General features: G+C 37.9%; 1 protein-coding gene across 2 annotated transcripts in view; it reads left to right on the top strand.

The window, feature by feature from the left end:
- LOC118277080 (dipeptidyl aminopeptidase-like protein 6) overlaps positions 1–15,441 on the top strand; it is a 262,572-nt gene that overhangs the window by 199,905 nt on the left and 47,226 nt on the right. For both annotated transcript variants that reach the window (XM_050696145.1, XM_050696144.1), the window contains exon 3: positions 940–1,147. In XM_050696145.1, coding sequence (XP_050552102.1) covers positions 940–1,147 — 208 coding nt within the window. The remainder of the gene's footprint in view (positions 1–939; positions 1,148–15,441) is intronic.

Raw genomic sequence — 15,441 nt, 5'->3', positions numbered from 1 at the left:
GTAAGACGTTGAAGCATAACAAACAAGCGACCAAACTACTCATAAACATTACTAAACTAAAGATTAATCCTATGAACAGCAGATTACTTCTCACTAGCGCCCTCTACAGTAAAATCTAGTAATTATTACAATCTAACCAGACTCAGTGAGCCGAGTTGAACACTAATCTCAAATGTTCCGCAGATCCCCTTTGTTATATCTTTGTTCACAATTATTGTGATTACTGGGAAATAAACCTAGACATCTTTGGGAATTGTAACCACTCGATGTTGTAAAACTTGCCACAAATTATTTGCTTGTCTACTAACTTTATCTTTAAGTAGTTTCTCTATGAAATACTTCGCTTAGTAACAATGTTTATGAAGTTAAGACGATAGTATATATATTTTCTTCGAACAAAGACTCAGTAGGTGGCGCTGTCATCGAGTTAGAGGACTTTTCTTTATACTAGACGTGTATCAGGGCTTACAATCTTTAATGTGACACTATAATAATGTGATATAATTTCCTATCCTATTTGGTGAAGTGATTCTTAACATTTTATTTCACTTCTATAAAGATTTTTTACACTAATATATTAATATTGACTATAAAATCAAACACAAATATTAATAGAGTACTTTACAGATTATTTTACATACATACATAACCTCACGCCTATCTCCCATGGGGGTAGGCAGAGATAATGGAACATCAATTGCTACGAATCTTATATACCTACCTCTATGTAAAATTCATATATAGATTGCCATATGACCTAGGCGGACATATAGCGACCAGATTGGCGATATATTAAAGAAGGACCAAATTAAAAGTACCCTTAACCGACTATTTAACATTTATTTATGTTTAGCTGTGATCGTCCCACTGCCGGGCAAAGGCCTCTCTACCTTTCGTCCACCACCTCTAAAATCTCACCACCGTGTTTCTGGTTTCCAGGAGTTGGCAGCAGCGACACCTACACAGAGGAACTGGCGCGGGATCCTCATAGCATTGCTGGTGATAGCCGCGGTGCTGGGGCTGATCGTCTTCAGCATAGCGCTGCTGACGCCGGCTGGAGACGGCGGCAGGGTCCGGGGGCGGAGGCCTACGCTACATGATGTGCTGGGGGAGCATTATAAGCCTTTCAATGGGACTTGGCTTACAGGTAGGATTGTTGAACTTTTTAATATAATATGGTGACTGCTTAATTGACCGTAGAAAATAGTAACAAATTTTATGTTTCGAAAATCTGGATCTGATCATCTAGAGAAATGATTTGGAAAATCAGTTATTAATGTTATTCGTAAACCGATTGTGTAGTTTTTACTATCAGAATGTGACTCTGAGGGCTTAGTACGAGTTTGCTTTACGTTTTACACGATCGTAACGTTACCGCGTTCGATGATCTGATTGGTTGTTTTATTGGAGTAAGCCAATCTGAGGTCTCGGTCTACGTAAAACAAACTAATATATCGAGACTTATATTACAATTAATTTGACATCACTATTCAAGTATTTAAGTTTTTGTTGAAAATAATTCTGAATATAGCATGTTTATTTGAATATAGCATGAATTAAAGCTTTAAAATCAATACTCAATGTGGCATTGCAAAATAAACATTTCAATAATAATATGTTCCAAAATTATCAATAAAATGGAAAATAAATCGCGCACAAATAAACAATATAAATAAACAAATACCAGTCGGAGTAATAAAACATAATGTACAATAACGCATCATTTGCTCTTATTTTACCGGTTAAACATCCGTACATCGGTAATTACACTGTTAATCGGTAATTTACGTTCACTTACCAGAATATACATGTACACACAATATTTCAACGTCCATTTACATAATATATATTTTTTATAACCATGAGGCCTTAATAGGGGTGCCTACTGCCTACCACTACGGGGAAGTGCACATTATGGCACATAATGCCAATGCACACCCACATTTCACAATTTGCCTATTGCCATATCCTGGACATAATTCCAGACTCCGTGCTACTACCGAGAAATTTTCGAAAAACCGAAAAAAGCCCAGTAATGCTTTGCCCGACCCGGGAATCGAACCCGAGACCCCTTGTTCGGCAGTCGCACTTGCAACCACTCGACCAATGAGCCATTTACATAATATATAAAGTAATATAAACAAACTATCACAGTTTTACATACAGCAGTACAGATCAAATGAGTTCTCATAACAAACTTGCTACATAAATTAAAGTGGGTAGTCGTAAAAAGGTGTTATCTTGTCGTTTATGACGTCATTAGACAAGAAATATGACATCCAAGAAGTACCAGCTGTGATATATTGCGGCAACTTTGTATTTAAAAATGTTTCGTATTTTTTGTCACATTTTAATTAGAATTTAAGAAATGTATTTTCGCTATCTTCCCAGTTTTCTCCTTCAAGATGAAAGATATCAAACATTTTAGTAAAATAAATGTATAACGTATGTATATCAAACTTAGTAAATGCCGGGTAAAATAGGGTGAAAACAATTTTTTTATAAGAATTTCCAGTTTGTTTTCATATTTTTGGTCTTAATAAAGCATTTTTGTTCTAATAATGAATTAATAGAAAATATTTAAATGGCAAAATGTTGTTCCTATTCACCCCCCATTTGTTTCTTCACACTTTGACGTATAAAAGTTCATTTGGTGACTTGTGTGCAAAAACAAATATCATTTATCATTAAAAAAAAATACATACCATTTTCCATTCAAATGTAATCATAGGAGAGTTTCTATTAAAAAACACCATTTACGATCCACAACTGTCAGCTAAACTGATATTAATAGAAAATAGCAATCCACAGTAAAACGTTCAATTAAATTAAATTCTAAAAACGAATAAATTCACATGTAATAGTGAATAAGTGCACTTATCGGGGCGGCCATTAAATGGCGCGCTGTCAACAAGATGGCGCCGGGGCAATAACCTCAAGGTTAAGATGGCCGCTCTACAATTTAGTACGTCGTTAAATTACGCAAAGATATTTTTTATTTTGTGGATAACTAATAACTGTTATTGAATATTAGCAACAACAGTACATAATATTAGTAGTAAAATAATAATCAATCGAAGCATTAATACAATCTTTTTTAAGGGTGGAAAATCATAAAATTACTTCTCCCGCTTTGGCAAGGCGAGAGGGAGTGTCAAACTTATTACTGACTAAATACTGCGAGCTGTAGCCTCGAAAAACCCGCTTGCTAGTCCGCATCTCCGGATCAGGCATCAGCCCTACTGAGCCCCATCTGTGGTGGTCTGATGACTCTTAGAGGCGCACAAAAAAACTACATATATTAATTGTATTCCCAATATAAAAAATATTGCGATTTTACAAGCAACCTGTAATCCGGACACAAGACAAATTATTATTTCTATACCCTCCTACTGCGATACCACTGAAAATAACGCCATAAGAACTAAACAAATCCTCCCTAATCTCAATAACATTAAGGTTCAAAATCCTACTAACCTGAGTTACATGAAAAATTCACACTTTATTCAATGTGTCCACCGCCACGTTCGCTCCCAGCCGCGCCTAAAATTCTTCTTCATCTAAAAGTTGTATGTCGAGTCGAGACACAACTCCTCTGGGGAATACGCGACCGAAAAAGAAAATATTTTTATATATTTTTCAAGGCATTAGACGTGGACTAGTGCTCTAGTTTACACGTGTCTGTCTGTCCTTTGAAAAGAGATTGTGATGTAGTTTTCTTATTAGGATTTAACTCATTTTTCTATTACTTAAAAGTAAAAAGACCACTTCGTGTTCATTAGATGGCTTCTAGGAAACTATCAGTGGTTTGTTCGTAGAATTTTTCTATAAGAGACTGCTTTAAGGTAACTATGTCTTAGAATTAATTCGAAGAATCATCATCCTTTCTAGGACAACAACTACGTCATGGATTTGTTTACAGCAAGCACTCTCGATTATAACTTCGATCACAAGATGTCATAAATACCTATTTATAGAAATTATCATTAACTAAAAATCATGGTTTACTCACGTATATTAATGGAGAAAAGCTGTACGAATTACTTAAGTTAACTTTTATTTAATTTAGTATGTCTCACGATAGTTATTACATAATATATTATAATGTATGACATCCACATTCCAGATAATTCTAAACCGACCTTCAAAAGTATTTGTCCTTGAATGTCCATAAAAGAGGTATTTTCTTTCTCATGCCCCGTATATCTTCAAAGCAAACCTTTACGTCCAATTGACTCTCGGCCGAACATCGCAGGAACAATGCGGGCGGCTCACTATTTCAAATATCTCTCACATGGATTGTATCTCATAAATTTCTTGTAGGTATAAATAAAAAGCTTTTGATGCTGGTCCATTTCTCTTTGGTAGTTTACAGAGTATTTGTGACTTAAATTAGAAACAGGAACCTTATGGTGCCTCTAATTACCCGACTGCGCCAGAAGGAGGGTTATGTTTTTCGAGTGTATGTATGTATGTATGTATGTATGTATGTATGTATGTATGTATGTTTGTATGTATGTATGTATAATTGTTTGGCACGCTCTGCAGCCTAAACGGCTTGATGGATTTTGACTTGAGAGGTGTCGTTAGATTCGTTTTTACTGTGAGAGTGACACTGGATATATCAAAATAATAAAAAAACAAAATGGCGGATTTTTGGCGCCAAATTCGAATATTTCTCACTCTCTAGCCTAAACGGCTTGATGGATTTTGACTTGAGAGGTGTCGTTAGATTCGTATATACTGTGAGAGTGACACTGGATATATCAAAATACAAAAATAATACAACTAAAAAAATAAAAATAAAAAAGGTAATTTAAAAAACTAAAAAACCCGACTGCGTTTCTTTATAATATTAAAATGAAAAACCCTAAAACAAGAAAGTCATCGTAAAATTTAAGCAGTCGGGACCCATTCTAGAAAGCCAGCCATATGTGCCCTCACAAAGTCTTTATATTTAGAATGGGTCCCGACTGCTTAAATTTTACGATGACTTTCTTGTTTTAGGGTTTTTTCATTTTAATATTATAAAGAAACGCAGTCGGGTTTTTTAGTTTTTTAAATTATTTTATTTCCGCGTGTGCAACTGCAAAAAATAAAGAATTACTAGGATACAATTTAAACGCCGGATTAAAATATATGGGAAATAACTCACACTCAAGCCACAAATGATATATACCTATAGAAAATATAAAAACTCATAACAAAGTAAATGCAATACTATCTCCATCTTTACTAGGTACATTCTCCCTTAATACGTCTTATGTACGTGACATCAAAACAAACTATAATATATTATGTTTAATAAAACATTCATATTAAAATACCGTACCAACCCCGAAATGAGATAAATGGGAAAATATTCACTGCTAACGGATTATTACATTCCTATATTGTGAGTTTCGGTAGTATGTACATACAAACTACTACATACATATACTACGTATCGTACATACTTTGACATGAATGGGGAATCTTAGATATGGCGTAAATTAAACATAATACACGGTTATTCACACTACATGAGAAATAGAATTGAATAACTTCATAAAATAATTGTTTTTCAGTGTAAGAACACAATATTGCGTGTACCTACAGTAAAAGTACAAAAGTAAGAGCTTTGCTGTGATTGGTAGGTTTTTTCCAGTCGACCAATCAGAGCGCAGAACGCGCTCTCATTTTGATTACTTTTAACGTAAAGCAAACTCATACTAAGGGTACTGATATCAATACATAAGTGTACATCTACCCTTAACCCAATCTAACAATATCCCATCTTAAAGGCTGTAAGGAATTCCGATCCCATTGACTAAGATAAACGTCGTCTTTAGCAAATTTTCTGGAAATTTCCAAACATTTTCTTCATCTACCCCTAGCTATATCTTTATAGCTACAATATCTAAAACTAAAAGGAATCCCCAACCCTCTTTGTAGACGAATCAGCTCAGTCAAGCGAAAGAATTCCAATCTTATAGCAAATACCAAAAAGTCTAAATTAAAACTGAGGGCGCCGCAAAAATTCAATTATTCCTTAGTAACTTAGTAGTTACACTGTTACCGCAAACTACATTACCTTTATTCAACAAACAAGTGAATGTGCTCACTACAACTAAGTGAGACTTTTAATTGGACATTTTGCAGATAGATGGCGCTTTTCGGCACAATTTCCGAGACAAAGACACGGTAGGCTCGAGACGGGCCGAGTTGCTCGAATAGAAGTGCTCGAAATAGGTGCTTTTGTGCTTTTGTGCTCGAATGTAGAGCACTATTTGATAAGAAAGATAATGAGGTTTTTATTCCTTTGTATTTTATTTGACTTTGTCTTCTTTTGCTGAGTTGCAGTTGATTCAAAGAGTATGAAATTCAAAGAGTTGATTTATAGTGAAGCGTTAGAAATTTTTCATCACTGTAGGGAATTGCAGAATGGAGCTTAAAGACTAGTTATTCTTTTGACTAGTATCATAACGTTAAATTTTTTTGATAGAACTTGTTTTTTTTTTATAATATAAGCTGGTAAACGAGCAGACGGATCACCTAATGGTAAGTGATCAGCGCCGCCCATGGACACCCGTAAAACCAGAGGTGTTACGTTGTTTCACGTCAGTTTACTATGAGGCCTTGGTCACACTCTGATCGAGCCGGCCTATTCATGTCGAAGCATGGCTCTCCGACACTTGATAAATGATAAATAAATGATAAATGATAAATGATATTTATTTTGCAAATAGGTTATAAAATAACACTTTTACACGTCAATCTCTTAAATAACTAGATGAGGCCGGCATTTCCTATCCGACTACTCTGAGAAGAAATGCCGAAACAAACTCAGAGGTCATAGTCTCTTTTAAAGTCCAGACAAAATCAATTAAAGATGTCGGAGAACCGTGCAAGTTGATTCTGTAGTGGTCTTTTGAGGAAAGAACCACAGCAGTTTGAGCGAACCTGTTCAGATGGCAGCACGCATGTGTCAGTTTACAATCAGCTCAGCTGACGGCTGTTGCTGAATGATCCGACGAACAACACCAACCAAAAGAACATTTGGGTAGGCCACACAAATGCTCAAACTGTCAGAATATAATTTACTAAAAATAAAATGACTAGCAAAAGTCTCACACGGTCCTCAAACTAACAATTTTAAAAGGAAATATAAAAATATAAAAGGAAAAAAAATATAAAACAATGTCAAATTAAGTTTATGTCAAATTGTATAAAAAATGTAACTATATGTTACAAACATGTCAGCAAGACCTGTGTGGACATTATAGCAGTTCATTCCCAAGCCTGACTATCCTCCAAGTAGTCTTTTATTTTATAAAAAGCTTTACTACAAAGTTTTTCTTTAATAACATTTTTAAATTTACCTAGGTTTAAACTTTGAATATGGCTGGGAACTTTATTGTAAAAGCGTATACATTGACATCTAAACGAACCGCTTATTTTCTTAAGTCTAGTAGTAGGAACAACATATTTATTTTTATTTCTAGTGTTGATATTGTGTATATCACTGTACTTTTTAAATAACTTTATGTTTTTATGAGCATACACTATATTTTCATAGATATATTGAGAGGCAACAGTCATTATATTAATTTCTTTAAATAGTTCCCTGAGAGAATAGTTCCCTGATTGTTATTTAGTTCAATCTGTTTTGTAATATAAAAATGTCGACTTTAACCCCAAATTGTGTTTTAAAAGAAAAATATCTTCGTACTTAAACAAAACACTAAACAATCTTCCAACCTTTCCTCAAATAAAATTGAAATACGTTTAAACGAATAAACAAATACAGGCCTCATGTAAATAAACAAATCACCCCCCAGCCGACAAGTAAAGCGAGTTGTGGGGGAGGTAAACTGGGCGTTAATAATAATGCGTTCATACCCTCAAGGGAACCTTCATTTCTACCATTTTTTATCAAAATATTGGATTGTTATATCCCTCGTTATATGAACCCTGATACCGGATTAAACAGAAAGTGTTTTATCTGATGGAAGAACAACAGCTTAAATTGTTATTGTAATCTTTTGGGCTTTGTAGCTTTAGGGGAAAAGGAATTAGTGGGTGTGAATTGTACTTTCTAAGTTTATTTAGACACCACCGAACCTATACTTTATCACTAAGTTACCTACTTCCGCGTTTTTCCACCCTCTCAGGTCGGCTCCTATTAGTCATAGCGTAATGTTATACAGCCTATAACCTTCCCCGATAAATAGACTAACCAACACAAAAATAATTGTTCAAATCGAACCAGTAGTTCCGGAGATTTAGTGCATTTAACAAACTCTTCAGATTTATGTACATATTAGCACAGATTTTGCAATTGAGTGAGTAACTGTGGTGATTAACGCTTATTCTTTCTCCATGTGAGAAGGGACTTTTCCACAGCAGTGTGACGATACAGGCTAATGATGAATGAAAGATAATATAAACCTTTTTTTCTTTTAAATATCTCAGAGTTCAACGCCATTACCAAAATAGAATATTAAAATAGTACTAGGAATGAATATGACACTGCTAAACATGTATCACGTACTAACATCAGAGCATCGTAAGTAATTCATGCAAAGTAAACAGCCACGTACTTTTCAATCTAAGTTAAAAATAGACGAGCATTATCCTCAAAGGCAAGATAAGCCGTTTCCTTAGCGACAATGTTAGCAATTCGCCAAAATTAATCTCTAGATACTTAGCTGACTACAAAAAAGGATCTTAAGTCTATTGGAATAAAGGTTTTTTTCTCACAATTACGGTTGAGTAGGCAAATCTGTAGCGTCTTATGTGGCTGTCTGCAAGATTCATTGCTGAAAATCTTGAAGAGATCCAGTGTAATTTAGGATGTGTTCCATCGTCAGTCCAAATCCACCTATTGCTGGATTTGTCTCTCCAATATCTCGCCTGTTAGCACTGTCTGCAGCTCTTCCTACACAAGATATTTTAAAATAATATCAGATACACAAAATATCTACCTAAAGTTAAGTGAAGTCAGTTTCTAATTTCAATCTCCTATTAAACAGTACGTCGAATTTTTTATTCCTCTTTTAGTCAACAGAGAGTAAAATTCCCTAAGATCAGAAAAGGATGATCCTCCGACCAGGCGGGGTGATCGTAGCTGGCGGGCTTTTACCCAACAGACTGTTGTTCGTTAATTTTCTATCCATCCATGTTTATTCGCATGTAAACTTCATATGTGTGATGTAGGATTTATAACGCCTGATCCTGAGCTGCAGACTACCTAGCGGGTTTAATGGGGCTCCGGCCACAGCTCCGGCTCGATAAGCAGGAGTGTAGGAACGGGGTGGTTTTTAGTCAGTAAGAGTCTGATACTCCCTATCGTCTCGCCTAAAGGGAAAGAAGTTACTGGATGATTTTCCCCCTTTAAAAACAAGATTTATGACGTCATCCGTTGATTTGTTCGTCGATAGTCTATGTGCAATTTCTATCATGAGTCGACACGCTCTACAATTTACATTGTTTTTTTCTAAAAGCCTCTCCACCAATAAATAACGCAACATAACTAATGAAAAGCCTCTGCTTACCTCTCTTAGAAGAAAAGCCATAATGTCACATAGTCCCTTGTATACAAAAATGTATTACAATGCCAACAAAAGGCTGCGACGGTGTCACAATAACTTGATAACCCACAACCTGTATATAAAGGGATCTTGTATGAAAATAAAGGTTCTCGCTGCACGCTATTGTCTGGTTAAAAAGGTGCACCTAACGTCGCCGTCGTCAACATGTCGAGATCTTTAACTTTTTGTTGTAAATTCTTCGGTTTATTAACCGACTTCAAAAAAAAGGAGGAGGTTCTCAATTCGACCGTATATATGCTTTTTTTAACATGTTTGTTCGCGGATAACTTTGTCGTTTATGAACCGATTTTGATGATTCTTTTTGTATTTGGTAGGTCTTATACCAGAGGTGGTCCCATTAAAATTTTATCAAAATTGGTTCAGCACTTTTTGAGATAATTAACAAAAACAAATATCAATACAAACATTTACTATTTCTGTTCGGGAATAACTGTGTCGTTTATGAACTGATTTGGATGATAATTGTTGTATTTCGTAGGTCTTACATCAGACATTGTTCCATTAAAATTTTATCGAAATTGGTTCAGCACTTTTTGAGATAATTAACAAAAACTTTTTTTTATGTATGTTAATCGATATCTCCGGCAGTTATAGACCGATTTGAGAAATTCTTTTTGTGTTTGAAAGAGTACGATGTCAGTGTGGTCCCATATATATTTTTTAAAGTTTGACCATAAATGAGCAAGATAATCCAGGGAACTCCTCAAAAATGAACAGAATGTGCTCTGCGTTTGAGTTTAAGTGATGTATATTAGCTTATCTTTCTGAGTAACCATAAAATTCAGGACAGATGGTAGCATATCTGGTATAGAATGATGGGTAGCTTGATGTGCTGTCTGATTTACATGTATATGTAGGTACCTAATCTGTTTGTGTTTGACAAATGCATATCTCTAGCAGTTATAGTCCGATTTGTGAAATTCTTTTTGTGTTTGAAAGAGTACGATGGCAGTGTGGTTCCATATAATTGTTTTTAAAGTCTGACCATAAATGGGGAAGATAATCCAGGGAACTCCTTAAAAATGAGCAGAATGAGCTCTGCGTTTACGTTGAAGTGATGCATACTAGCTTATCTTTCTCAGTAGCCATAAAATTCAGGACAGATAGTAGCATATCTGGTATAGAATGATGGGTAGCTTGATGCGCAAGGAGTCGTTGCAAGGATCCGGCAATTGGAACTCGAGGTGGCGCTCCACAAGTCTGAGGCCATGTGCTTTCATGGCCGCGGGAACGCGCCACCTCCCGATGCGTCCCAAATAACGGCAGGAGGGGAAGTACCTAGGACTCGTTTTCGACAGTCGATGGAACTTCGTGGAGCATTTCCGACATTTGGCTCCTAAGTTGGAACGGAAGGGGGCTGCGCTTAAGCGGCTCCTGCCCAACCTCGGGGGCTAAATGCCTCCTGCCGGAGGTTGTACGCGGGGATCGTGCGGTCCATGGCCCTCTACAGAGCCCCTGTGTGGGCGCCGAACCTGATGCGGCGGCCAGCTCGGGTGCTGCTCACATCCCAGAGGGTCATGGCCATTCGAGTGATCCGCGGATATCGCACGATCTCCGGAGATACGGCTAACCTCCTTGCCGGACTCCCGCCGTGGAATTTGGAGGCGAAGGTGCTCGCGTGCGTCTTTAGTTTGCGCGCCGACGTGCGTCGCCGGGGCGAAACTCCACTGCCGCAATAGATTAGTGCGTGGCGGGATGAGCTCCGGCGCGATCTCATGGCGGAATGGCAGCAGCGACTGTCGCAACCGAGGGCTGGGCTCGCTGTCATTGCAGCGGTAAGTCCCTTCTTTGAGGAGTGGCTGGAGAGGCGCCACGGCGTGCTCACCTACCGCCTGACACAGGTGCTTACCGGACATGGGAGTTTCAGTAGGTTCCTGTTTCTGATTGGGCGGGAGGAAACGCCCGGGTGTCATCATTGCGAAGACCGCCCGGAGGACACGGTGGAACATACGCTTGCGGTCTGCCCTGCGTGGGCTGAGCACCGCCGTGTCCTCAGGGATGTGATCGGCGACGGCGCCCTCTCGCGTCCGGCACTGATACAAGCCATGGTGCGGAGCGAGGGGGACTGGGATGCCGTCTCCTCCTTCTGCGAAGCAGTCATGCTAGCTAAGGAGGAGGCGGGGCGCCTGAGGGAACGAACCTCACGCCCCAGCCGTCGCGAGAGACACTCCGGGCGTCGGGGATCGCGCGACGATCTCCGGCCACCGTAAGTGCGGGTCTGCGGACGGCGAGCAAGGGTAGCTCGCCGCCCGACCAGATCCAGACTCGTGCGTGCGGCGCGTCGCGTTCCGCGCGCGGCTCAAAGAGCCATCAGACCACCACAGATGGGGCCCAGTAGGGCTGATGCCTGATCCAGAGCTGCGGACTACCTAGCGGGTTTACCGGGGCTCTGGTTCGAAAAACAGGAGTAGGAACGGGGTGGTTTTTAGTCAGTAAGAGTCTGACACTCCCTCTCGCCTCGCCCAAGACGAGAGAAGTCATTGGATGATTTTCCCCCCTCAAAAAAAAAAAAAATGCTTGATGTGCTGTCTGAGTTACATGACTGTATACCTATGTGGGTATCTAATCTGTTTGTGTGTTTGACAACTGACTATGTATGTAGCTTATGAACAGGTTACTGTTAGCTGTCGGCTCAGCAGATCATAAGTAGGGGTATCAGGTTAATATACATTTGAAAATATGTAATGTAATTATGCGTCAATATGGATAGATATTAATATTATTCATTTAAATGGTGCTGTCTCATATGAGCAGCGCGTTTAATAGGTCGACCCATACTCAAATAAGTTATTCACTAAAAATCAAGAAATAAAAAACAATTTTAACAAAAAAAAAACCGACTTCAAAAAATAAATACATATTCCAAAACAAATTAATATGCACTAAAAAGTAAAAGAAATAATTGCGTATTTTTCAACAACTTCATAGATCAACTAACTTTACTAACTCATCACACACATTATAATGTAAGTAGGTACAATTATTGTTATTTTTGGAGTCGGTGTCAGCCTAGGAAACGCCAACAACTAGCACGGCACGGGCGGAGTGGTGGTTAAGTACCTACTTACAACTGGTGTAAAACTGTAATGTTTTGTTGTGATAAAAGGTAAATAACAAACCTATCTTAGTTGGCTAAGGCTAAGTGAATCAAGTCTTGATTTGTTGAAACTTATGTCCTTATCTTTTGGTTCATATTTTTCTTAATTTAGTTGTGATTAACTGTTTTATTTTTCTTAATTTAGTTTTGATTAACTGTAGTGATTAATCTGTCTTTGCAATTTCGTTTGAATCCCTTAGTTTTTTTTGTCTTTGCATAAACAGACGTTTATACAGGGTGTAAGCGGAACGCTCCCGAAAAACGCCACAAATTGTTTATGTTTTTATAATTTTAATCGGTTTTGTGTTTGTATTATTCATGCTATATTAAAATTCAGCATTAGATTACAACTATTATTACTTAAAATAAACATTGAATTCTTTATTTTTTTAAATAATACACGTTTTTTACCATCACCTGTTTGCGACGTTTGGGAGCGTTCCGCTTACACCCTGTATATTTGGTTTAAGAAAAGACACCAGAGGACTTAGTACGAGTTTGTTTTACGTTAAACAGACATGAAATGAGAGTTAGGTCAGCGCTCTGATTAGTTGATTCATTCACGCCAGCCAATCAGTGCTCCGACAGTACCCTCGTTTCGTTTTCATTTAACGTTAAGCAAACTCATACTAAGGGTACAGAACACCTCTATGAAGCGACAATCATGCCGCTTAAAAAAGCCTTATAATAGTGTATACGACTACAAATAAGAACATTATGGCTCAAAAGTACAATTACATTTTCAGATAATAAATAAACCACCAAACACTCCCAAAAACCAATACACAGCAACACCATTTTACCACTATAAAAAAATCCAACCAAACAATAACTAGTACTAGTACCACTCGACAATGTTTTATTGAAAAAACACAACATGGCCGCTGGGCCGGTGACTCGGAAAATTAAAAGCCGGCGATACACGCTCAGGTCATGCGCACGTTAGATCCGAGTTAGGAGTAATCTGGGCCGAGTTTTTGGGAACTAAACAGCCTTCACTTCGGTTCAACTATTCCTAATTGGTATGTCAACGACACGGTTAACGGTTGTCTAGTAGATAGTGATGTGTGAGTGGTGGAAAATGGGCATTTATGTAATGTAGGTAGAGGTACCTTATCTACTACAATGAGGGTGCTTTTTCACAACAACACAATTAACCTCATATCTCTCGAATTTCACAGAGCAGATTACTATGTTAGTATCACCACCAGATGTGTGCTATGTAGCTATGCTTCGAAGATGTAATAGGTAAGCTGTAAAATTATGTGACCGTTTGAACTGATACTAAGCTATGTAACTGTGCGAGGAAGATGCGCAACTTGAGTATGCAATGTATCGATAGTAGCCATCCATAGCACGCATCACATAGCTTAGCTGAGTCCATTTCCACCAGTGCTAAGCTACATGTACCAATGAATATGATTGGTGGAAGCCAAACGCATACACAGCAACGTAGCATAGCACATCTCTGGTGCAAAAGCACAAAGCGCCCTGATACCTGTTTTATGTCTGATATCTAGATGCTATAGAAGCTCTACTGATTAATGTAACATGCCATTTCGAAAAATTGGACACTTACGATGTCGTGGGGTTACAATAGCGGCGCCGATCACTTTGGTACCACTAAGTGAGGTAATCCGTCTACTCGTTGGTCCTCTAAAAAACTGAATCAGTGAGAGTCTGGATGACAAACCCAATTATATATTTTATTTTTTTAAATACCCGAATATACAATCATTTAGTTTGTATTAAGGTTTTCTTAACGTCACACCTTTTATGCCCGTAGGGGTAGGCAGAGGTGCACATTACAGCACGTAATACCGCTATACAATGTACACCCACTTTTCACCATTTGTGTTATAAGTCCCATGTAATAGGGGGTGAGCCTATTGCCATATACTGGGCACAATTCCAGACTCCATGCTACCACTGAGAAATAGAAAATTTCTGTGGTAGCATGAAGTCTAATATCTAATAAACCAAAAATAGCCCAGTGATACTTTGCCCGTCCCGACAATCGAACCTGAAACCTCTTGTCCAGCAGTCGCTCTTGCGACGACTAGGCAATCAGTGTTAGGAAGAGGTTATGTACTAGAGGAATGGTATAATATCAATGTATTCTTTTTTTTAACATGGCGTCAGCGTGGCTCTGAATGATTGCTTCTGTTATTAAACGTTTGGTGGCCATTCAGTTGTTTCGTGCGTTTATGAGTTTTGTTTCGTCTATTGTGTAGTACGCTGTTGTTTGTATTTGTAATATTTACGGGAATTTTTTTTTCGGTTTTGTTGGTTTAGTTAAATATATTACTGAGGCCTCAGGTTCGCTAACTTTTGTAAAAATCAGGGATATATTAGGATTATACAACGTTTTCAGAAATAGGTAGTCTTGATTGCCTTGTTGGTAGTTCTCAAGAGTTCACTCACTCGTGGTTTTCAAGAGTAGCGGAAAGATGTTTTTTTTTTAAATAATTAATCGTTGCCCCACGCTAGGATTTTCTCCTGTGTAGCGCAGAATAGTGTGTCACACAAACACACAGAAATTGGCTCCGTGCGGAAATCGAATCGTTACTTAGCAGCCGGTTGCTCAACCACCGCGCTAACCGTGCAAATTGGAATTAGGAACTATAGCAAAAGACTCGCTCACTATTATAATTCTGTCTAGCCAACTTGGTGAAATGTGAGTGTAGCTCTGTTTACCTCTTTGTACAACTATAGGCATGGTTACCGAATTCAAAAAAAGGTACTTAGAAG

This window comes from Spodoptera frugiperda, chromosome 10 (genome assembly GCF_023101765.2).
Source record: "Spodoptera frugiperda isolate SF20-4 chromosome 10, AGI-APGP_CSIRO_Sfru_2.0, whole genome shotgun sequence".
NCBI classification, from domain to species: Eukaryota; Metazoa; Arthropoda; class Insecta; order Lepidoptera; family Noctuidae; genus Spodoptera; species Spodoptera frugiperda.
Note: the sequence above shows the minus strand (reverse complement) of the source record. Positions and strands in the feature narration are given on the sequence as shown.